The 24,033-nt window shown below is 41.9% G+C and overlaps 2 protein-coding genes across 5 annotated transcripts; one reads left to right on the forward strand and one right to left on the reverse strand.

Moving 5' to 3' along the window:
• Positions 1–33: 33 nt before the first annotated feature.
• acot11b (acyl-CoA thioesterase 11b) lies at positions 34–10,494 on the reverse strand. 3 transcript variants are annotated; one of them, XM_080033019.1, is made up of 16 exons: positions 10,262–10,494; positions 8,783–8,981; positions 7,551–7,620; positions 7,085–7,145; positions 6,892–6,993; positions 6,667–6,802; positions 6,417–6,570; positions 4,230–4,349; positions 3,947–4,085; positions 3,753–3,808; positions 2,960–3,026; positions 2,777–2,860; positions 2,232–2,365; positions 1,825–1,956; positions 1,122–1,324; positions 34–134 (listed from the first exon to the last, which is right to left on the reverse strand). In XM_080033019.1, exons 2-16 carry the CDS (start codon positions 8,970–8,972, stop codon positions 121–123), a joined length of 1,662 nt encoding a protein of 553 aa, XP_079889145.1. In that variant the 5' UTR covers positions 8,973–8,981; positions 10,262–10,494; the 3' UTR covers positions 34–120. The 3 variants fall into 3 exon arrangements, with proteins under 3 accessions (XP_079889145.1, XP_079889143.1, XP_079889144.1); XM_080033017.1 differs by lacking the exon at positions 34–134 and adding an exon at positions 1,470–1,596 and having other exon boundaries at positions 467–1,324; XM_080033018.1 differs by lacking the exon at positions 34–134 and having other exon boundaries at positions 467–1,324.
• Positions 10,495–11,228: 734 nt separating this feature from the next.
• ssbp3b (single stranded DNA binding protein 3b) lies at positions 11,229–23,645 on the forward strand. Of its 2 annotated transcripts, XM_080032627.1 has the most exons (18): positions 11,229–11,391; positions 12,074–12,146; positions 12,307–12,368; positions 12,458–12,542; positions 17,408–17,497; positions 18,608–18,682; positions 18,926–18,988; positions 19,085–19,145; positions 19,241–19,314; positions 19,540–19,604; positions 19,687–19,735; positions 20,024–20,059; positions 20,179–20,233; positions 20,349–20,413; positions 21,514–21,592; positions 21,812–21,840; positions 21,948–22,049; positions 22,284–23,645. In XM_080032627.1, the coding sequence occupies exons 1-18, from the start codon at positions 11,336–11,338 to the stop codon at positions 22,311–22,313; spliced, it is 1,149 nt and encodes a 382-aa protein (XP_079888753.1). In that variant the 5' UTR covers positions 11,229–11,335; the 3' UTR covers positions 22,314–23,645. The 2 variants fall into 2 exon arrangements, with proteins under 2 accessions (XP_079888753.1, XP_079888754.1); XM_080032628.1 differs by lacking the exon at positions 18,608–18,682.
• The last annotated feature ends 388 nt before the right edge of the window (positions 23,646–24,033 follow it).

Raw genomic sequence — 24,033 nt, forward strand, 5'->3', positions numbered from 1 at the left:
CCTTGGGCAAGACACTTCACCCACCTTGCCTCGTGTGAATGTAGATAGTTAGCCTGCTATCGTTGTATGAATGTGTTTGGGAAAGGAAAACAGGTCTCCCTTGCAAAAGAGTCTTCGGTCTCAGTGGGATTTACCTGTATAAATAAAAAAAACAAGCAGACCTCATGACTCCTTTAAACCCCTGACTGTTTGACTAGCAATATCAAATTATTATTATTTTTTTTTATTAACCTTTATTTATACAGGTAAAATCTCATTGAGACCCAGGGTCTCATTTACAAGAGAGACCTGTTCGAAAATGAGTTACAGTTGGACACATCTGCAAGCTGCGTTGAGGAATGGTAGAAACGCAGGGTTAGGGAGGTGAACACCAACACAAGAGCAAAAATGAGAAGAATCCACTGGTCTATTGTGTTTATTGTTTCAGTGAAAATTGAGACGGCATGATGTGTGAAATACTTGGCCATTTAATGTCAACATATTATACAATCAGTGCAAGAGTTGTCCCCTAAAACGATACATCATTGTCTCAAAATAAAACAGCATTACACACTAAATGTACATGTTGGCCTATTCATAATTTAAGTCTTATAGTCTTATCAAATAGCTTAACAACTTTATTTAGGAGGTAGAAAATAAACTATAACAGAAGAGGCCAATTTAAACATCTCAGCTTAGACTACTTTAATCCTCATGTTAAGTTTCTGTGAACACTGGTGATGCCATTAAATACATGGCTGTCTCAATATAGCCGACCATTGAGATTTTGTTAAATACACAAACCTATGTACCAAAGTATGATTCTTTGATTTATACATTATTTAATTTGTATTATATACATTATTGTAACACAAAACATTTCCCATAATATAGAAGCTCTAATAAAACCTAAGTAGCTTAAAATCCAAGATAAACATTGTGCACTCTTGCTTCATACCAATAATCTAGTTGAAAACATGAAGCAATTTCTTAACAAGAAAACAGAAAAAAACATACAGTGCATTTCTTTATCCTTTTTCAACGAGAATTCTGGAGTCATACAGTGAGAACTGAGGTGGAAAGAAAAAGTTACAAAACCATTGCAAGGAAGGACACCTGTAATCTCAGGCCAGGATACTTACAGTACATTACACTATGGCTAAATAAGCCATGGAAACCTGTTGTGTCACAGGGCACAGGGTGGAAGAGCTGCCAGGCTGTCCTTGTTGGTCTCCAAGAAGTGGCTACAGGCAGAAAAGGCGCTGGAGAAGCTGGAGGAGAGGCCAGCGATGTCCGTGGAGATGTATTGCAGAACTCCCGGTGTTGCCTGGTTGTAGTAAGTGATCTGAAACCAAAGGCATCAGGTGAGATGTGATGTGGGAAACCAATGTATCTCATAATGACTTTGTTTTAGTTGTGTACTGTTAGGATAAGGGTGCAGTTATAGCAAGCGTTAACACTGAACAGGGTGCCTCTCTCATTTGGCCAACCTTGGTGACAGTACTGGGCTCTTCCCAGATTGCGAAGCCAGCACAGAGCACCTCTCCCCTGGTGTACTCCTCAGACGGAGGGTGAGTGGGCAAAGTGACAGAACGCAGAGCGATCAGATATGGGTCCCTGAGAGGGACAGAAGAGGAAAGCATTATGAGACTCAAGCAAGCGAAGGCAGTAATGCCATAATCTAAATGGCTGCATACAAATATAACACAAGGTGAGATAGGAGATCAAGACACATGTGGGATAGTAAAAAGAAAAAAAAGGAAGAAAATGCAAGAGTGAAAAGACGAACAAAATGTGAATTGTCAAGGTAATCTCTAAGTGTTTATGGTGCATTATTTACAACACCTTGCATCACATGGCTTCCTCCTAGATGCGAGCAAGATAAAGTCCTGTCCTTTGCCCCCTTTTCTGACAGAAGGTGTAGTGACACGATAAATGGTGTCCTCTTCGTCCACATGTGTGATCACCTCACACCCCCTACAGTGGCCACAAAGCAACGAGCATGTGAAAAAAATAAAGTAAAATCAACTTTACGTCTCACAATGCTGGCCCTATCAATTCAGAAAAATACGTTATCCTGTGACATATTGGATGCATTTTGTTGGCAATATCCAGCCCACATAACCTGTATGTGCCAACATACAAGTAGTTAACATGTCATGCAGAAATAAACATTGCATTGCTGTAATTATATAAAACAATTGCTTTGTGCTGGATGAAGCTAAATGCCAATCATTGTTTTCGTTACTGACTCATAGTGCTGGTCCCACTCCTTTCTCCTCGTCAGGTCTGACAGAAGGTGGAACGTCTGCTCTGCTGGTACACCGACATGCATTTCCACCTTGAAACACAGCACGTGGTTTTCCTCCAGGGTGTAGAGTCTAACCTAAGAACGGAGCACATCCACAGAGAGGAGGTGGGCTCTACGGCATGTGTATTAACAGGATTTATTCCAGTTATTTTAATGTGATAAAAACATTTTTTTTTAAATGGGTGCATGTGAGATTCTAAAGACGGTAATTATATATATTTTGAGGATGCCTATGCATTTCATGCTCTCTGATGCCCTGTACATATTGGAAAACAGGTGGTGGAAAGGTAAGTTTCAAATACAAAAGACTTATTCGACATTATTCCACTATTTAATTAAAGCAATAAGGGCCTACATCCAGGACAGCCACTGGGACAGCTGTGCAGCTGGCCCAAAAATAATACAGATCAGAATGTGTGGAGGAATACCAACAGCTGGAGCCATTTAACAAGCTATATCCTGGATGATAATACAAACAATACTGACCTTGTTTTTCTCAGAAGTTAATACCCAGTTGTTTCTGGTATCCATTAGTTTCAGTGCTGAGACATTATTGTAGCTCAGGTACATCTAGAAAAAAAAGGGCAGTCTGAACTCTTGAACTGAGTGGGCAATATCTAAGAAGCCTTAATAAGCAAGTGTGCCTCTATTTGCCAGAAACTGAAATACCTGGTTACTAGGATCCCATGGTACAGAGTGAGGCATTTCAGTTTGCTTGCAGGAGATAATGTATTTCCTGTAAACATGTAGAGCAGAATGTTTTTAAATTCAGAGACAAAAGAAAGATCTGAGAACATGAACGATACTTACCGTTTCATTATAGCAATGAACGAGCACGTTAGGTTATAAAAAAGGTAAAGGATTATACTTGAGGCTGGGTATTTTACAGTTGAACAAGGAACTTATTATGCTTGGCAAACTCCGCACCTAAGTCTGATCAGCTGTGATATGTTGCTCTGCCAAGTCATGTGCTGTAGCATAGTATGATGACACCATTTCTGTATTACTACAGTGCAGTGCTTTATACCGTATCGTGTTATTGGTATTACAATATTTTGTGTCATAATTGAGAGGTGTGAATTTGTCCAGTTACACACAGCTACACTTGTGTTTTGGATTAGGACTTTAATGAGTTAAACCTGAGTCAGTTTGGTTCTTTTGTATGTAATCACAAGGCCCTTAAGGCTCAAAACATTATTTTTTCCAAACAACGACAATTACTGGAGGAATAATTGTAATGATGAAAATCAACATACAAAGTTGAAAAAACTAAAACATACTTTTCCCCAAGCAATAAATAAGAGGAGCAGATTACAATGACTGTTGTGGGTCCTTTGAGACATAGAACAAATTGTTTTGTATATGGACCACCTTTAACGCTGGCAACATGAATTTGAGTTAAAAACCATGTTAGCACATGTTAGCACCATGTTAGCAGTTAGCTGTAAAAAGAGATACTGACCTATCAAGGCGAATCTTCTTTCTAGCAATAGCCTCTTGATAACGTCTTTTTCCATCCTGTAACATATGGAAAATATTTTATATTTTAATATTGAAGTCCTCACACAACATTTTTTTATTTTGTAATCCACTGAAAATGTATACTTTTGTGCATTGTGAGCTCGCAGGCAGCGACAGGACGCGAAGCAAACTCACCACAGGCTCAGGCCGTATCCGTGGCAGCATGCTTGGTTTCCTGTCAATGTCCAGCACCTCAAAGGTCATAAAAGCACTGTTTATATGGCGCAAAGGTTCTCCACCCTTGTAGGCCTCTGCACACACTCCGACCTCCATGCTAGAGCACACCATATAACAAAAAAGAATGCATACACACAAAGGTATAGTGTAAACAACCTTGACTGTGAACGTTTAAGTTATAGATATACCAATTTTTTTTTGGAGGAGGAGATAGTTGATTTGTCACCAGGTGTAGACTCACCTGTGCTTGAAGGTATTGTTGACAATAGCTTTCAGTACCAGTCGGTCACCAATATGAGACGGGCCTCGAAAATGGAACATGTCTATGCTCCTCAGGGTTGGGTGGGCATTACACAAGCGACTACATAAAAACATGAAGAGAAAATGAGGGAGGTGAGTTTGTCTTTGTCTTATTATTATTCTTCCGGACAATTACACACAATACACAATTTTCTCTTTGCATATTCATACATATTACTTTGTGTTATCGTCCGAAGGGTGGCAGGAGAAGCCAAAGGCTTATCAGGTCCCGCCCCCACTGCCATAAGATTCAGATACACAGATACACAGCTACTGAACACAGATACACAGCTATTTATTACAGCTAGCCTCTAAGACAGGGGTGTCAAACATACGGCCCGCGGGCCGGATCCGGCCCGCGAGATGATTTGATCAGGCCCGCGACCTGTAGAGCATAAATTTCTGAGTATGTCAAAAAAAAAAGTAAGTCTCTAGCCCATTCCTGTGAGGAGTTATGAATTTTTAAAGAAATAACCGAAATGCTCACTCCTGCCGCTAGGGGGCAGCCTAAATTAAAAAAGCACATTTTAGCAACGTGGGAAATGGTAATTGGCAATCCTGCTTCACCGCTATTAATGTTTCCTACAGTGCTTTATGGCAAAGTAAAAACCAAAAAAAAAAAACATTTTTATTTTTAGTACATTTATTTTATTACTTTTTTTATAAAAATAAAACTATTTTTATTTTTAGTGCTGAACAATTAATGTACTAGCAAGCGTGGTGTGTCTGCAGCTCTGTGTGCGCAAAACGAGCAGGAGCATGCTAGTGTAGGCCTACAAGATTTATTTCCTAATTTTCAATGCTGCTTTATTTTTATGTTTTAAATTGGGAAAAACGAATTCCAAAACAACCAATAACCTCTGTATTTAAAAATAAATCAAAACAGTAGAAGTTGCACTTTTATTTAATTGTATTTTGTACAGTCTGCATGTTTGCACAAAATGTGTCCCTGTACATATAGTAAACAAAATTGGACAACTGTAAGGTCAGTGCCTGTTGTATTTGTGTATTCAAATAAACAGTTGTTTATTTCATTAGTGCACATTGGCATCTTTGAGCAAATTACCCCCAAAATTTTTGCTGCGGCGCTGCGCGCCGCACCTCCTATTCCCATGGCCGGCAGCAACCTTTACTAAGACATCTCCTGGGGGGTACAGAGATCCCTTGTGATCCGTGATAATGTAGGTTACAAATGTAGGCTGAGTGATAAAGCATATTACTGAAAAACAAAGTTAGGGATTTGGAGTTATTTTGCCATTATTTTACTAGTCCGGCCCACCTGAGATCAGAGAGGCTGTATGTGGCCCTCGAACCAAAATGAGTTTGACACCCCTGCTCTAAGAGAACTAGGAATTGTTAAAAATGACTACTAAAACTACTACTTTAAACAAACAAGATATAATGTGTGATTTAGTGAGCTTAAGAACCCGGTAGATTTTGTTACCAGGCTAGCTGCTAGCTACCAGGCTAGTCTTGACTCTCAGCTAAGATAATATAAGCCGAGCGACCAATGGCTGTGGCTTAATATTTAACAAGAAAAACAAAACAAAAATTAATTTGATCTTTTCTTCTTACTCAGCATGAATGCGGTTAAAGGTGAAGTAAGCGGTTTATTTATGTTAATATAAGTATTAAATCGCTCTTTATTCATACAGTGATCACTTTCATAATGTGCACGTTTCATAAAGCCGATTTCTCAGTCAGCTGCTCTGCAGGTAATCGGCTATTAAACTTTTCGGGGATCCCGAAATTAATATCCAATCACAAGAGAGAACGCTACAAACCGACACCCGTCTCACTCATGGTCTCACTGCCGGTACACGCCAGAGCGATAGATGGGTGAATGTGTATGCGCCTATGGCGGAGCAGGTAAAAATCCTTCCCAATGTCTGTTTTGATGGTTTTTATCATGTTTTTAATCACACTTATGGATCTGAGATGATGCTAGATAACTCGCTGCTTGAAGACTGCAGTGCATTAATGTGGTGACGTAGGGACGAGCGAGGGGACTGCTAACTGCAGTAACTGACAGGAAGTTAGCTAAAAGAACCATTCCGCTTACAGCACCTTTAAGCATATGGCTCAGAACAGTAAACAAGTTAGTTAAAGTAGTAGGCTAGTTACACACCTTGCTGCAATTGTAGCCACGTTCTCCATCCAGGCCATGATCTGGCCCCCAAAGGTGCTGACTTGGTGGTTTGCATGTGGCGGTAGCACCAGCTCCACACTCTCCACTCGCGTCCGCTCGGCCGGAACGGAACCCTGAAACTCCTGGCATTCTCCTGGTGAGAGTGCAACAACATGGAGCTTTGGTCAATAAGACTTCTCAATGGTACCGCCACCACCATTGTAAAGCCCTGTTTGACTGCAGCTTGTACCCAGTTGAGCTGTGCTGCTGCTCAGTAGGTCTGTAATGATCTCAGCATGGATGAGCCTCATCCTCCTCCGCTCTGCTGCCAGGCTGTACTCCAGCTGCTCCAGTTGCGTGTGAGGGATCACTTGCTTTAGATGTACCTGTACACACAAGACACACAGAGTCCCCGGGGAGGTTGAACCAGGCTTTAGTAAAAACGGTTTTGAGTCCATATCTTTGGGTCGCTTACCTTCCCAGCTTCAGTTCGTCTGGCAACAAAGGTAGCGAAGGCGTGGCAAACCTTCCACTGGCAGTCAGTGTAAAGGTCCTCACAATTCACCAATATACCCACCTGAAATGAAAAGAGTCACCAAATCAGTTTCATCTTTCTGGAATTAAATGAATGTTCATCATGCTGAAAATCGACAACAGCGTCCACAAACCTCCATACTGGATGTGAAGGCTCTGTTGACCTTTGCTATGATGTTGACTACCTTTCCCACCCTGGAGTGGACAGACACAGATTCTTCTCTTTACTATCAACAGGGAACAGTGATTATAGTGTAAACAAAGCCAGAACCTCTTTAATGTTGAGTTCATGTCAAGATGAGTGTTTATCAACGTCCACATTTCTAATCTGACTCAATCAAGCAGCTACTCTTATTGGATGATAAAAAATAACAAGATCAGTTTATTTTTTATATTAATTATTTTGTTTTTACATGATTCTGATTCATTGATTGACATGATTTTTCGAATATTGTTGCCATTGTTCTGTAACAAAAAAACAACTTTTTGAGAGCATTTTTCTTGCAGCTTTGGTGAAGTTCACCATAAGTCATAAGGTTTTGTCGGACTGCATATGACGCTAAGTTGGACATGCCCCTTGGTAAAGCAGCATTACCTTACCCTATGATGTGTTCAAAATGGATGTCGTCCACAGATGCAGTCATACAGGGAGAACCTGCGTGTCTCTCAGCTGGGAGAAGAGAAATCACACAAAGATCTAAGTAGTGCGGCATAAATCTACAAAGCAAACAGGTAATAAGAGATATTTCTGGATTGAGTAGGAAATAGTGTAAATAAACAGATGGGCAGGACTGCTTTATGACAATATTGGACTTTTTCTATACTGTAATATCATCACATTAATGTTATGAAGTGCCTTGATTTCTAAGGTATGTATTGTGGTTGAACAAAAACAGACCTTCCTGTCAGTCTTTCTTATCCTTCAATATAGTCTCAATTGTTTCCCCAGGTATTTCTACTAGATTCTGAAGCATATAAATATGGAAATATAACATTTCATGACATGACTGAATATATTATCCATTGTCACTAGTATGAAACCTAATTTTAGAATACTTTTTAAGTTCAATCTTCACCCTGAAACACATCTGTTTGACCAAAGACATCCTAGCAACTCAACCTGTAACTAACTAACTTTATTATTGTTCTAGGAATTTAGATAAGACTTTCATAGGTGTGTCTAAGTCACATTTAAGAACACCTTCCAAGGAGGTCAAGACAAAGTCATGGCTGAGACATAAGCAAACACTAAAACAGCTAAGCACCAATCAGAAGAACTTATTAACATATGCTTGTGTATTGTACCATTTTTTTTAAATGGGAATTTAAATTATGTATTCATACTCATGCATGGCGCTTGGTATAGAAATGTCACACAACTTTGGAGACCTTGGTTTGCAAATCTAGGCTTTATCAACACAATGGGACAGGATAACATGTAGTTCCCCCATTTTTTGAATGGGGGGGGGGGTCCAACTTCCTTGCTGGGGGCACTCCCCCCTTACTTAAATCATCATCAATCATCAAAAGCATTAACCTTTGGAGTTGCACTCGGCAGCTCCTTTGTATGAGTGTGAGCCTTGGTTATCACTGAAAGATGCACTACATTAAAATTCTCAATGTGTTGGTGAATGCACTCCTGTGCATCAAACCAGGTTGAGTGGGTTAAGGTACTACATTGCACCATTTTCCCTTTCATTTTTGAATGGGATGTTTAAAGTTTAATATACAGTATATTGTTGGTCCACTACTCCCTGTGTAGTACTTGAGTGGATATATTGCATAACCACGGTACATGCTCAGAGTGGCGGATGCATGAGCATATTTCCTACCAGCCAAGCAGGCCGTGGAGTCCATCCACTTGAGGAGCTGTCCGATGCTCACTTCTCCGCAGTGGTTGGCGTGGCACGGCAGCACGATCTGACTCATCTTGACTTCGGTGGGGTTTCTGTACGCGTCCTCCCTCTCCTGAATGAACAGAGGTTCCAGCATGGCGTCTGCATATTTCTCCTCAGACGTCATGACTCACAACTGTACACACAGGGAGGACAAACAGGAGCATTTGTTTGTCGCAGCAAAACCATCCACTTTTTTTTATATATTTAAATTATTAATGTATTCTGTTCTGTTGCTGTAAAAATGTATTTTCATCACCAGTCATGAGTACAGGGCCTTTTCAGTAGAAATACCAGATCCAGGTTTAATTATGGTTAATAATAAATAAGTTTACTTCCAGGAACAAACCTCTATTCTAATTACAAATGCTAAGCAAAAGTGCATACTTCATTTGATTTATTAAAATTGCATTGATTTAATGAAAATAAAATGTTCTACCAATTGTGATGGATAGTTGATGGAGGTAAAATAATATGTTAATGTAATTTTAATTTTATGATTAGGACTCCGTACACACACACACACACACACACACACACACACACACACACACACACACACACACACACACACACACACACACACACACACACACACACACACACACACACACACACACACACACACACACACACACACACACACACACACACACACACACACACACACACACACACACACACACACACACACACACACACACACACACACACACACACACACACACACACACACACACACACACACACACACACACACACACACAGTAACTTAAAGTGCTGAGTCTGACCACTTTGTCCACTATTGAATCTGAAAAACTGCAATGTCAGTCTGGACCAGTGCTGCAAACATAATGCGCTTAAAATAATCTGCAACTCGGTTTGTGGTCTGAGCTGAGGAATTGCCCAACATGTATCCCCTGTAACTCAAGGATCAGGAAAAACCCGGAACGACCATTTATTTAATTGAGCATTTGATGGCAGCGTTTCTCAATTTGATTATGAATTAATGGAATTTTACAAAAGCTATATATTTTTTAATTATGATAGCAGGCTAGTTATTGTGTTTTCAGAGCAGTGTGAATCGAGCAGAGACAGAAACTATTTAAAGGCACATACTATTTTAAGACATGCCTCGTGGAAACTATTTGTTGCGATAGAAGTGTTTGCAGGTTAACTCGTGCGCATGTGGTCACCTGTCACTCCCATTATCGATGACCAGAGGCGGTCACGGTGACCTTTGCGATGACTTGGAGAGAAATGACACATACCACCACATTCACTGTTCACCTCAGGTGCGAGGGAACAAGAAATATTTCAGGCGAACTTCATTCCAGCCAAGCTATATAGTCAGAAAAACAAGTCTTCGCAGGGTTGTTTAACACTGAACACAAACAAAAATAAAAAACGGCTTACCTAATTTAAAGAAGTAACTGCTGCTGTTTGTGGTGACGTCGCGACAAAGTGCTTCAAGTGCCGCAGAAGGAGTAGGCCTATAGCCTACTGTGAACAAATAAATAATAATATTAAAAAAAAACGTTAAAACCGGCTGACGAATAGCAACCTGCGACCCCCACCGTGCCCCTTTTTGTTTGCCATCCAATCCGCAACAACACTACAACTTTATACACAGACACACGCTCCAAAGCTTTGATCTGAAGATTCTCACCGCTGGAGGGAGAGAGAACTCGTCCTGTGGTGGTTACTTTGGGTCACAGCTCCCTTTTTTAAGGTGGAACTGAAGGGACCTCACATGCAGGGTTGCTTACATTCAATGCAGACTCAATAAGGTGATATTTATTGCCTGTTTTAGTGTGGATCATCGTCTCAACTAGGCTATATATCTATGGATAAGCCTACTGGAAAAAGTGACCTGATTTAAATACGAAGGCATAGGCCTATTTCTTTTAATATATTGTGTAGGCCTATTGAATCAACATTTGAAAAGTTTATTAAACTTTCTTTATAGGACGAAATAATATGATCTCTCCTAAAGGAGCCCCCATTAAGTATTTGAATGAGCACTTGGGACTCTGTTGATTAGCTATGTAGGCCTATATTTTAACCTAGGTCTATATATTTCCTTATCGACTTACTCATTTCGTATGTAAGGAGACATAGGGTTTATTCTACCCCAAATCATCAGCAGGGTCTGATGAGGCAAAACCGTATTGTTCTTTTTATTGCTGGTAATTAATACAACAAACTATTTAGGGAGGACTCTAATTGCGCTCATTGATATCGCAGCTATCAAACAGAGAGAACAGAGAGCACCAAAAGGCAGACCTTAAATCAAATCGCGCTTCCATTGGCTGCGAGGAGCGTCAGTCAGGCCCGGCGCCGCCTCTTCCCCCCGGACAAGGCTCGGTTGAGTCGACGACGGGTTGAGGAGGAGTGCGGTTGGAGTGCGAGAGGGTCGCGGCCGCGATGATCTGACAGATGAAATAGCGAAAAAAGAAAGAGAAGGCGTGCGTCCTCCCACACTAAACAATGTTCCCCAAAGGCAAAGGCACACCGGTGCCGTCTGACGGTCAAGCACGAGAAAAGTAAGCCCGGAAACGTTTATTCTTGTGTGTTTTTCGCCGCGTAAGTTTTTCCCTCTTGCTCTCTGTTGTTCGCTGGACATGCTAGCGAGAGGCAGTTTCCTCCTACCGAGAAAGGAATTGAATGAACCGCCTTGTCTGCTCGCCATTCCTTTCCCGAGCTGTGTTTCTCCAGTATTTGGCTCATTGCTGTCTCTTTACGCTGATGCAGTTTCGTTTTGTTAAAAATCCGTGGTTTCACATTTGTTTGCGTTTTTCAGTCGATAGCACGGCGAGGGTAAAACAATAACATCGCCTTGCCACACAGTACATTGTTTCTGTGTTGCGCTCCGTTCTTATTTCCCTCAGCCCCATCAGTGCGGGATACTACTGTACCTTGCTAATACACATACACGGCAGTCTGCTGGTGCGTTTTTACCTTTCACATCCTGACGTTAGACTGGTAGCCTACTGTTGCTGTAGCACTTTTTGTAAGCCGACAATGTAGTGAATCTTGAACAGCCTTTGGCTTTGTTACACAGTCCCCATTACATTTTTTAGCATAGGCAGCCATTGTTCAGAGGGCCTGTATACGACTCTAGTCACTCAGTGTGAGACCGATGAAGACGATTTAACCTGCTGTTTCATGTGCATTTTTTTTAAGCCTGTTTTTTATTAGTTAACCAAAAAAATAATTTCCTCACAGGTTGGCTCTGTACGTCTATGAGTATCTGTTGCACATAGGAGCCCAGAAGTCTGCACAGACCTTTTTATCAGAGGTATGTGGAATTTTGGGAAAAAGTTTATAACCCCACTATAGTACATTTAATATCAAAACCATTCAACTCAATGTAAATGTTTCAGGTGCTCTTGTTGGAACACCAATAATAATAAAAAATCTATTTATTTGACATAATTATTGTCATCCCTCTTTCCTAGATCCGATGGGAGAAAAACATAACACTTGGAGAACCTCCCGGATTCCTACATTCCTGGTGGTGGTAAGAGATAGTGCTGTCGCCTCCCTGTAAACATGTCCAGAGGTTTGTTTGTGTGCCTTTGTTTGCTTCATGACCTGTCTTGTCCACAGTGTATTCTGGGACTTGTATTGCGCTGCACCAGAGAGGAGGGAGACATGTGACCACTCCAGCGAAGCAAAAGCCTTCCATGATTATGTGAGTAGTGCTTACATGTGAACTGGTGCACCAATTGCTTTATCTTCTCCTCTTATAGAAGAAGACAACAATTTTGCTCCCAAGGTTATGAAGAAGGTGTAACAACACACCTCCAACTTGGATTATGCAATGTGTCCTAATTTAAAAAAAAATAATGTTGGAGCTATAAGAGCAACGTCCTCAATCTCTGTTTGTCAATAGTCAACTCCTGACAAAATCCCCCTAATTTGACCTTCCAAGAGTGATGCGTCTGTGCTGTTCTTCAGGTTAAAGGGATTCCCCTCCTAGCCTTAATGAAATATAGTGATTAACCTTAAAATGGTGTCCGTCTGATTTTGGGAAGTTCGTATTTCCCCCTGCCCCTTATTTTGTATTTTAATTTGACTAACCTATGGACATTTGTTTAATTTTTCTTCTCCTTTTAATTCACGATCGGTCATCTTGCCCTGTTAGTGTGTCGATTGATGCGTCCAACAATGAGCTTCATGGGGCTTCTGTATCATTCTGAAAATGCCGCTGATGTCAGCATGTCCAGAGTCAACCCAATCGAGTGCTCTCCCCTTAGCCACGCCTCCCCCCCCATAACCTGCCCTTTCCGTGACGACGTCAAAATACAACCCACTGTGTTCTGCAAAACTTGTTAGGCTTTATATACACACTGCTCGATTTTTTAATAAGCCCTCCAGCTGAACTGATGTGTTGTAGCTCAATTACATCCTGAAAACCATTACCTACAATGACATAATCCTAATGGATCTATGAAATGCCGCTCAGGACGAGTGCATCATTTGTAGCATGTTGTTATGCTAACACTTCAACACTGGCATGGCTGTCTTGCATCTTGAGAATTGTAAGATTTTCTTTTTTAAATGTGCTGAATTATTTTGCGCCTTGAGTAAGCATTTGAAAAGCCTCATGAGGATTAAACAAAGTCAACTTCTTGTCATTGGCCTCTAGTCATCCCATCCTCTGGCCTTAACTAACAAAAAAAACGTGGAGCTGATGTAAATAAAATAAAGCTTGGCCAAGGAAAGGCCGTTCAAGGATAAGGAATCCTCTAAGGACGACTGAGGCACAGCCCAGTTTCTTGGTAGGTTGGATGATGTATCAGACAGGAAGAGACGTTTTGTCCTGCTTTTGGCAGATAGGGTTGTCAAGGCAACAGGCCTCCTGATCTGGCAGGTGACCTGGGAGCCAGGAGAACGACTACAGCGTGGTTCTCCCCTTTTCAATAACCACTTTCCTTATTACTCTAACTCATAACAGACAAAGGAGGAGTGGATTTTGGAGTGCAAACCGGCCCACATACACCTAGCCTACTTCATAGTTATTGTTTGCGATATCTTAGATTGCTTTTGGTTGCTTATTCAGATAGGATATGTTTTTGTATTGTGTGGTTGCAGCTTTAATAGCAAAATACAAAGAAGTGTCAGAGGTTTTTTGTTGTTGTTGAGGTATCACATTTTCAGACAATGATAATAAATCATTATATCCTCAACACTCTTCTAAACAAAGGTGTCCAAACACATTTATCTTAAATCATGTAGCAGTGTCCCTTGGATTACAATGAAGAAACATTCTCCGATCCCCAGTTTTAAAAGATGTATCAACACAAAATAAGCTGTAGGATTGCAACCCATGGTTGACTAAGACCATTTTCATAACATGGAAATTATTAAACAAATGAGTAGTACATGGGAACGTCAGTCTTGGCAGTGTGCTGCTGTGATGGGGGAGCTTTTGAGAGGTTCTGTGTGGTCGGCTGTCCTCGGCATCTCGTGGTTGCCCACCACGCTGATGTTGGGTCTCCTTGTCTTCATTTGTGGATGGCTGGGGGGGTAAGGGGGGGGTCAGGCAAGTGTATGTGTGTGAGTGGACAGTACTTGGACCTTAGCCTTTGTCTAGGTGTGGGGGAGGAGAGTCCTGCTCTGTTAGCCGGCAGCGCTCATAAAGCCCAGCCGTATTCACAGTGGGTCTGATGAACGCTCCCCGAGGGAGCCCCGTCGCCATGGCGGCAGCGGCTGATTGATGGCTGTCACGGAGCTGAGGGGCAGCTTGGGAGGAAAAGGGGAGTGGCACTGTGGCATATGCCCGGCATCCACCACCACCACCACGGAGGAGCTGAGGGAATAAAAAGGGGGGAGGGGGTTGGGTACGGCAGAGATGAAGAGTGGGAGAGACCTGCTCGAAGTAACTAGAGAGGGAGACAGAGCATCCAGTCAGGATCCAGAGCGTGTTTTATGATGTAGATTCATGGTTAAACATTAACAAGCTAAACAAAGGGGCCCTCTCCCCGTCCTCTTTTGTTTTTGTAAAGAGAGCACAAGCACATCCGCTGCCTCTCTGGCCTTTTGTAACCTCCTTCAGTGATTCAAGAATTCAGGGAAAAATCTGTTTGGCTGGGATCGCTCGTGTGCCCTTATGTACACACACGTACATGCTGAATCATGGTGGTTGAGGGGGGGGGGGGGGGGGGGGGGGGTCTGTCTTAAAGGAGCTCCCCTGGGGGGTTGTAAGGAAGGCCCCAGACAAGAGCCTGATAGCCCGGGGCACGGCTGAGACATCTGCCCCTTTTTCTGTACCAGAGTCTGGGGCACCGTTTGCGGCTTGTTAAGCCTGAAAGAAGCATCAGGCCATTTTGGACTGTCCAGCATTTACAGCTGTGGGCTTTTAGAGAGACATGATAAGATCTAGTGAGCACAACATGCCTGAGAACCTGCGGTGCAAGTTGCTTTGCAGTCTGGGAAACCCTTTCTGAATTTGACAGTGCTATGTAGACTCGGACTGTAAACATTGTTTTATGACTTTCTGGTCAATACCTTTTTAAATACTGCTTTGTTTAACTTCAGTATTTCTTCGCAGGACTAATTCAAGGAATGGGCTACTTGAGGATAGAGGAACATAACAAACTTCAGTTGATGTGTCAGACTGTGAAGGGCCCACACCATGATTGTGTGGTCGTATGAGCAATATACAACCACTCTAATTAAAACTAGCCATAAACAATTTATTGTAAATGACCTTAAGAGTAGCTTCTTCCTCCAGAGGCTTCGGGAATGTTTTTTCCAGTTAATACAACACAGTGAAGAGCTTAGAGACTTAGATGTGTGTCTAAAGAAAACTGGACTTTAAGAAGACATCCGATTCTTTGATCTCGGAGCGTTAAGTTCTGGTTCTCAAAGGGTATCGAGCGCTACGATGGACAGGTTAGTCATCATTTGGCCATAATCATACAGCCCTAGAAGAAGAATAATAAGAAGAAAAAAACAGTATTCAAGGACTTTTGATCATACACATGAATGTTCCCTCATGTCATGCCGAGATAAGAAACCTAGTGAACAAGTGTGTGTGCGCAGATTTTTTGAGGTAGAAAATGGCATGATGGGGGCGCTCCGGTGGCGTAGTGGATAGAGCGCCGGAGCACCATATTGGCTCCGGCCTTCATTGCAGTGGTCACGGGTTCAAATCCGACCCGTGGACCTTTACTGCAGGTCATCCCCCCTCGCTCTCTGTCTCCCCATTTCAACTCTGTACTATCTAATAAAGCTTGAAAATGCCAAAAAAAGAAAGAAAGAAAATGGCATGATGAATGAAAATCCTACCAAAACTTCGATATTATACTGTATTTTGAGCATGGGTGATGCTTTTTTTTTTGGGAGGGGGGGGGAGGGCTATTCATTAAACTACATTTCGGGTGTTGCCTGTGCCAACTAATGACTTAAAAACACCAGGAAAAAGAAGAAAAAAAACTGGCCAAACTGCCAAATTGACCTCTTTGTTTCTGTGACTTTTGGTAAACAGCCTTGCAGACAACCCAGGTCACCAAACACTTACGTGCTGAATGCAGTGCGAACCATCAGGGCTGCTGGGTAGTGCGGTATTTTCTTTTTTTTTTCTTTTTTGGTGCTCAGCAGTTTGTGAATTTGAGTGAGTCATTGCAGGTGTAACAATATTGGCTGTGTGACATTAACATCTTGAATGATGTAAGCCATGTTTAAGAATGTTTCCCTCTTGCACCTCATTGATTAATCCACACCATCCCATGACACCACCAAGTAGTAAAGAAATAGGCTTTACAGACTGTGTCTCTGCGTCCCTATGGTGGTGGGGCCTGATGAGATGTGACTTCTCCCTGTGGCCTTACTTCTCCCCATGCTGAGGTATTTCACAGTGGCCCTGCAGCAGCAGCCTGAGCAGATATAATTAGGGGAGGCGTAGTCGATACCAGGGAGTGTGTTGGCTATTGACCAGTGATGTCTGTAGAGCCCTCAACACACAGGACAGGGTTTGTTTGTGTGTGGGTTCTGGTACATCCATCCTTGTAGTATTCATTGCTTGTTTGCCTACAATCTACGCTCATAACGTGAGTGAGTAATGCATTAACAAATGGAACTGAAGAAGCCTCCCTCGTTCTGTAGCCTTTATTTGGAAGTCGAACCCCACAGCAAGACATTAAGCCCATCTCAGATTGCTTCAGCAACAGCGAAGAAAAAAACTCAGTCAATTAGGAGCGTGTGACCGAAGCAAATGGCACATTAGTGAATTAGGGCCGCGGTTTGAGCAGGAAATCAGCCCAGCAAGCCCCTGCTGTGTAGTAGCACTTTAGAGCCTCTGACTCAGTGAATACTTATCCGATCTACTGGATCTGCAGCGCTCAGAAAACCTCAATAATAACACCCCTTTCATATAGGAGAACCCTAACATGATTTAGTTCTAACTTATTGGACGTTCGTGCTCTGTGTTTATTTCTCTTTTGAGATCAATTGGGTGGGGTTAAATTATGTATTTGGGTCATGAACTGCTATACACATCATCGTGTTCAGCACATTGAGAGGTTGTAATGCTTCTTCCGTTTTTCTTTTTAGAGTGCAGCAGCAGCCCCCAGTCCTGTTATGGGAGGGATGCCCCCTGGTGAAGGCATGCCAGGAGGACCCATGCCACCTGGCTTTTTCCAGGTCAGCTAATCACCACACCAGACTGAAACTGTCTGTCTCCGTACTTTGAAATTTACTTCACCCCAACAAGCAACAACATCCACTCTCAAAACACTACATAATCAATTATCAAACTTGTAGTCAATTTGTGTCCTTCAGATTCTCAACTGGATTAATCGACTGGTCATTATTCAAGCTGCACGTCTGCAGGCTCCAGCTTTTTAAAAGGCCAGGAGGGTTTTGCTCATCGTATAAATTCAGTTTTGTCTTGCTCCAATCTGCTCAGTGAACTTGTAGTAAACGTCATAGCCGCTCTGTCTGCCCGGGCCTCGCCAGTGCTGTAAACAGGCAGGCGTGGCTTTGCCATTTTCCCTAATGGAGAAATCGAAAGGTGCAGCACCTACTGTAAATCTATATCTCCACAAGGATAAACTCTTGGCAGGCAACGGTTTGAAACTGGCTCTAAGAGGTGACATCAAATCGCGATGTTGCTCTGCCTCCACTAAAGCAAACTGTTCACTATAAATCCATCTGATTATTATGTTCTAGAAGCCACGAAGACGTGACTCGTTATGCGATGATGGTAATATCAGGAAAGGAATTTTGACATTGATACATAAACGCGCACCTACTCACAATTTCCATTCCAGAATCCATTGATTGAGGAGGCTCAATTAGACCCCTCAATCTCTGTCAGATCAGCAGCATAAGCGACACAGTGCTGGTGTTTAGTGTTGTTATACAGCTAATTGCATAGAGCTTAATTGGTGCTGTTAATTCAGGGGAAATTAGCACTGATAACATGCTGCATGCAGCAGGCTTCTTAATGTTGTGACTGGCAGGCAAAAGAGCTTTCATCTCTTTTCTCTCATTCAAGGCCAAGTCATTTGCTTGTTCCTCTATGCTCAGTCTCTCTCTTTTACTGTGTTTGATACATGAAAATTAGCATCTTATTTTTGTACTTTTTTTTTCTTTTTTCACCACACTTTTGTTCTGCACTCTAACTGTCCTCTGCACTGCAGTAACCCCGCTTCTCTTTCTGCCCCTCTTTTGTCACTTTCTGCTTCTCGCTCCGGCCTCATCCTTCCCTCCTCTCCCTCCTTGCCTCTTGTATTTTGTGCGATGCCACAGGGTCCTCCGGGTCCCCAGGGCTCTCCTCACCCTCAGCCTCCTCCCCCAAACAGTATGATGGGGCTTCACAGTCAGGTAACACTCCCTCGCCCTCGCTCTCTTCTTCTCTATTTGTGCTATCTGTGGCCATTTGGGGAAGCTGGTTCTCGGTGCTGACGCTTCATGCTTTGGCATTCTTCTCAGCTAGTTGCTGTATTCTGCTTCTACAAAATATGCAATTGAGATAGTGGGATAGTGGAACATTTTCTAAGGTTTTTATGATTTCTATTGTATTTTTTTCAATTGAAAATTCATGGGGCAATATTGTTCATGTTGTAGTCCTTCATGTCGCCTCGCTTCGCTGGAGGCCCAAGAGGTCCCCCCATCAGGATGGCCAACCAGGTAGAGAACACACACACACTCTCACACAGTTGCAGAATATTAAGCACGTTTTTAAACTGCAGTTTCATAAAATCTTTTGTGCTTTATCCCCGATAGCCAGGTGGAGGTCCAGGTCCTCATCCCATGCTGCCCAACATGGACCCAACTCGACCACAAGGTGTGACCCAGTACCATATTCACTAACGGTACTGACACTTGCAGATGATAAATCGTTTCGCTTCACTCTTCATATACATTTCTTTTTTCCTTCAGGCCATCCTAACTTGGGGCCAATGCAGAGAATGAGCGGCCCTCGAGGCATGGGGCCCATGGGCCCTGGCCCTCAGGTAGGATCTTCTACTCGCATGGAATAATATCACCACTTCCTTCCTTTACTAGAATGATGCTAGTGATTAGGATCATTCATGTATAAAGAGATTATGTACAAAGCAAAGCTATTTTAATTGTCTTAATGGCCAAATGAGTGGTCGCATGGATGTTTTCCTTTACCCTGTGCTTTCCTTAAAATGAATGTTCGCGCACAATCTTATGACTTTTGATTGATTTCACAGAACTTCGGTGGTGGGATGAGGCCTCCACACAACAGCATGGGTCCCGTTATGCCAGGGGTGAACATGTGAGTTTTTTTTTTATTTCTCTCAAGTCTTTTGACTTTAGGGCATAATCTAACTAACATTTATTTTGGTCTCACCATCTAGGGGCCCAGGGACTGGAAGGCCATGGCCCAATCCCAGTAACGCCAACTCTGTAAGTACTAATGTGTACACACACACACACACACACACATACACCCAGAAAAATGCTGGTTCAGATGGCAGTCAGATTTCCTCGCAGAGCTGTCGAGGTCTAATGTGTTCCAAAGGTTCTAGTCTGAAATGTAATTGTAGTATTATGTGTCCGGGTTCCCACAGACATTTGGACCGACAGCCGTAATGATATTAGTGCGATCAAATGATGAATAATGACTTTTTGAGGTATAGAAAAGGTTTGCACTCAACCACTTCTGGTCCGAAATGTTTGTGTTTTTGCTTTCAGATGCCTTACTCATCCCCATCTCCTGGTGCATACGGGGTGAGAACACAAGCTGGCATCGTAACCTAGACATACTGTATATTAATAAAATTCTATTTGAAGATGGCTTTACATGTAGATTTGCAATACGTCTTTATTTTATGGTCTTTTCTCCATAGGGCGCTTCTGGAGGTGGGGGACCCCCAGGAACTCCCATCATGCCAAGCCCTGCAGGTGTGTGCGTCCCTGACCTTAGCTGTCAATCATTATCCTTTTCATGAAGTATTAGTATAAGTATTATTTCATTAATATTAATACCAATTCTATGTATGATTGCAACTTTTTCCAGACTCAAACAACTCCGGTGACAATTTGTACACCATGATCAACACTGGACCCGGCAACCGAAATAATGTAAGTTCCTTTTCATTCTGCAATACCTGTAGATATTTGGATTATTGGGTCAAATTAGAAATACTATTAGGGCAGTTAGCTTACATTTGAGATAGACATTTTTTTTAAGATAATCTTTTGGCATTTCCAAGCTTTATTTGATAGTACAGAGTTGAAATGGGGAGACAGAGAGAGAGGGGGATGACATGCAGTAAAGGTCCACAGGTTGGATCTGAACCCGCGACCACTGCTACGAGGCCTGAGCCAATATGGTACACGCTCTATCCACTACACCATAGCACCGTAGACATTTTTTTTAAGAATGAGCTCTAACTACCTAATTGCTTTTGCACCAAACCACAACCCATATCAGACTCGACCTCCGTCAGCCAATCTTTTTTCACGACACACCCAAAGATCAGGGTCAGCTCTGTAAATGTAATGGAGGTGAAAAGGTGGTTGACAGTAAAAAAGTTGTTGTGAGCTCCACTTGGTAGTTATTAACAGCTTGTACTATTAACTAGAAACTTGACCACTCTACCAGCTCAACACACTCCTTTGTCAAATAACTGCTTACATCCATATTGCTGGGCAAATTTATTTGACCCTTTTTGCAGTTAGAAACATTTAACACTTACTCTTTTTATATTTAACGAATTCACATGATAAAGTGACTTTGAATTGAAATGTTACTTCCTATTGAAATGTTACTTCCTATTGAAATGTTACTTCCTAATGTTCTACACTGTACAGTTGGATGTTGCTGTTGAGGGAACAGAAACTACTGCAGAAAACACTGGGCATCATCTTTACAAATATAAACAAATATTTCAAGTATTTCATTTTATGCTCATTAAGGATATTTCTTTAATTCAACACTGGAATCCTGGCCTTATTTAAGCACTTTTGCATTTGTTATACCGGTTGCATCTGAATGTTATTTGATACTGTAGGATTCTGTTGAAGTCACTGACTGAGAGATACTGAAGTTCACAGTTGCGGAAATAAGTAGATGTTATTCATAGTAACTTAGGTTCTGGTTATTTGTGGTTCCCTTTTACATTTAAACTGTGCTGTGAAGATGTGGTTAGTGAGTCCATCCTGTCTTGTTTCCCATGCAGTTCCCTATGGGCCCCGGCTCTGACGGACCCCTGGGAGCCATGGCTGGGATGGAACCACACCACATGAATGGGTCACTAGGTAACATCACACAAAACATCTACAATACCCTTACTAACGCTACACAGACACTTGGAATTATTTGAGAGCACGTGTTTGTCCACTATGTCATGGTACATCAGTAAAGAACAAGATTTTTTTTCAAGTAGAGCCACTGCATAACGATGGCTTTCTTATGGTCATAGAATACAAACACTGTTCCATTGTTTTTTTTTTCTTTTTCTTTTTTTATTCTCTCAGGCTCTGGTGATATGGATGGAATGAACAAGGTAAATTTTTTAACCATGCAGATCATTTTTGCTTTTACAGCTACATCTTGAATGAAAGTGAAACATGATACTAGAAAATATAAATATCGTGTGCTCTTTGTTTCCAGAATTCCCCAAACAATTTAAGTGGCATTAGCAATCCCCCTGGGACCCCGAGGGATGACGGGGAGCTAAGTGGAAACTTCCTCCACTCCTTTCAGAGCGAGAACGTAAGTCTGACAGTTCATTTTCCTCTACCCCCTACTGCTTGTGACTGTCATGGTACTTTGATGAGACCAAAGGCAGAGCTCTATTGACCACACAGTAAAGCCAGAGAACGGGCTATTAACAACACCAACTGCCGAAGCACTGCAGGGAGCGTGTTGGCCCTTTGACCGCAAATAACTAGGCAGATAAAGAGGTATTAAAATTTCGTAACCCTCTCTTCTCTTTGCCTCCCATAGTACTCTCCAACCATGACGATGAGTGTGTGACCCTCTCGCCTTTCTACCCCACCCGGCATTTGCCATCATTCCGAGTATCTGAACTCACTATAGGACACGGCCAAACACATCAGCAACGAATCAGGGACGGGCGCCATTTTGGTTCCACACTCACGCCAGAATGCTGATCGGAGAAAAAAAATCCAAATGGCTGGCGACTACTGCTCCTTGCTCAAAATGAAGGACAATTTTCTCCATTTACCACAACCCCAAGTGTGACAAAACCAGCTACTGAAAATGCATACATGACACGTTTTACGTTCTTTGCAGCCCAGTCCCCCACTCCCCCTCCCCTTCCCATACCCCATACCCCTCTCAGAGCGAAGAGAAAAAAAATAGTTGAAGTTTACCTCTTGTACTTTTTAATTATTGCTTTGTGTTGCTGCAAGATGTGCAGGAAATGTCTCCGCTTTTGTCACTTAAAACACTGGAGAGTGTGTATATGCATTGTGAGCTTGGAAAGTCTTTTGTCTTGTCATTTTACTTATCGCCATGCATACTGTGTCACCAAAGTCAGTTGACATAGGACTCAGATTTGTTCTTTTACTCTGTGGCCACCTTTATGAATCATGTACTATTCTTCCCAATGCCCACCATTATATTTAAAAAAAGTTGTTTTGGGGGGAAAAAAGGCTTTTATTGTGACGACCTTTCACAGTATGTAAGTGCTCAGATGGTTCTTACAATGTCCAAAATCGATCCCGTTTGATCAATTTCAGTCTCTTATTGTTGACGGCAGTCTTTGCCGCTGCGTTCTGTCAAGGGAAACCAGATTTGGCATGACAAGTGAGTGCATGAATGCTGAGAATCTGTGTACAACATACTACCTAGTGCTGCTCTTCTCTATGTGGGCATCTGCTTTTAAGATGTGGTGTATATCTCTCTACCTGTCTCTTGCTTAACACTCTGTGCTCTTCATCGTCGTAGCCGTCTGTGTTCTCTCCAGTTTGGTTGATTTTATGAGGAAATTACTACGAATGAGCTGCCCATTTTAACCTCATACATATACATATTGGTTGTTCATGGTTGTCCACCTGGCCCTGCCCCCTCTTGCCCACCTACAATTGTTTTTTATTTTATATTTTGATACAATCTTTGACTACATATATTGCCCCAGTCAGAGTTAGTCAAAGCTTTCTAAATTGATTCTAGTAGGCGACATTATAAACTTAGCGGCAGTCTTGTAAATGTGATAAAGAATTTTTTTTCTCTTCTGTGAACATTACGCATTATACACATCTGTCCTATGTTGCCTTTATTTGCTGATATTTTTTTATTTCAAATTGAGGAAAGATTGCTTGTTAATATAATTTTACAATAACTTAACAATCTGTGTGGGGTGTTTTATTTTGCCTGAAAGAGTAACTGAAATATAGAATATGACACTGAAGCTGTGGACAATACAAAAAATGCTAAATGTTACTTCAGTAACAAGTATTGAACAAAGCATAACATATTCATGCATAGAAAATGTCGTAAAGGAGGAGGTACAAGGATGTATCCATCTTCAGATTACACTGATTGCCACTACATAATTGGTCTTTGTAGTGGCAAGTGTGGGAAAAAGTATGATTGTCCCTAGAACCAGCAGCTTCTCTCTCTCTCGCTCTCTCTCTCTCTCTCATTCAAATTGGCTTTATTGGCATGAAAGTTACAGTATTGTACAATATTGCCAAAGCACATCATCAAATTATAAGTAAAAATATTCAAC

This window comes from Ammodytes marinus (assembly GCF_949987685.1).
Source record: "Ammodytes marinus genome assembly, chromosome: 8".
NCBI classification, from domain to species: domain Eukaryota; kingdom Metazoa; phylum Chordata; class Actinopteri; order Uranoscopiformes; family Ammodytidae; genus Ammodytes; species Ammodytes marinus.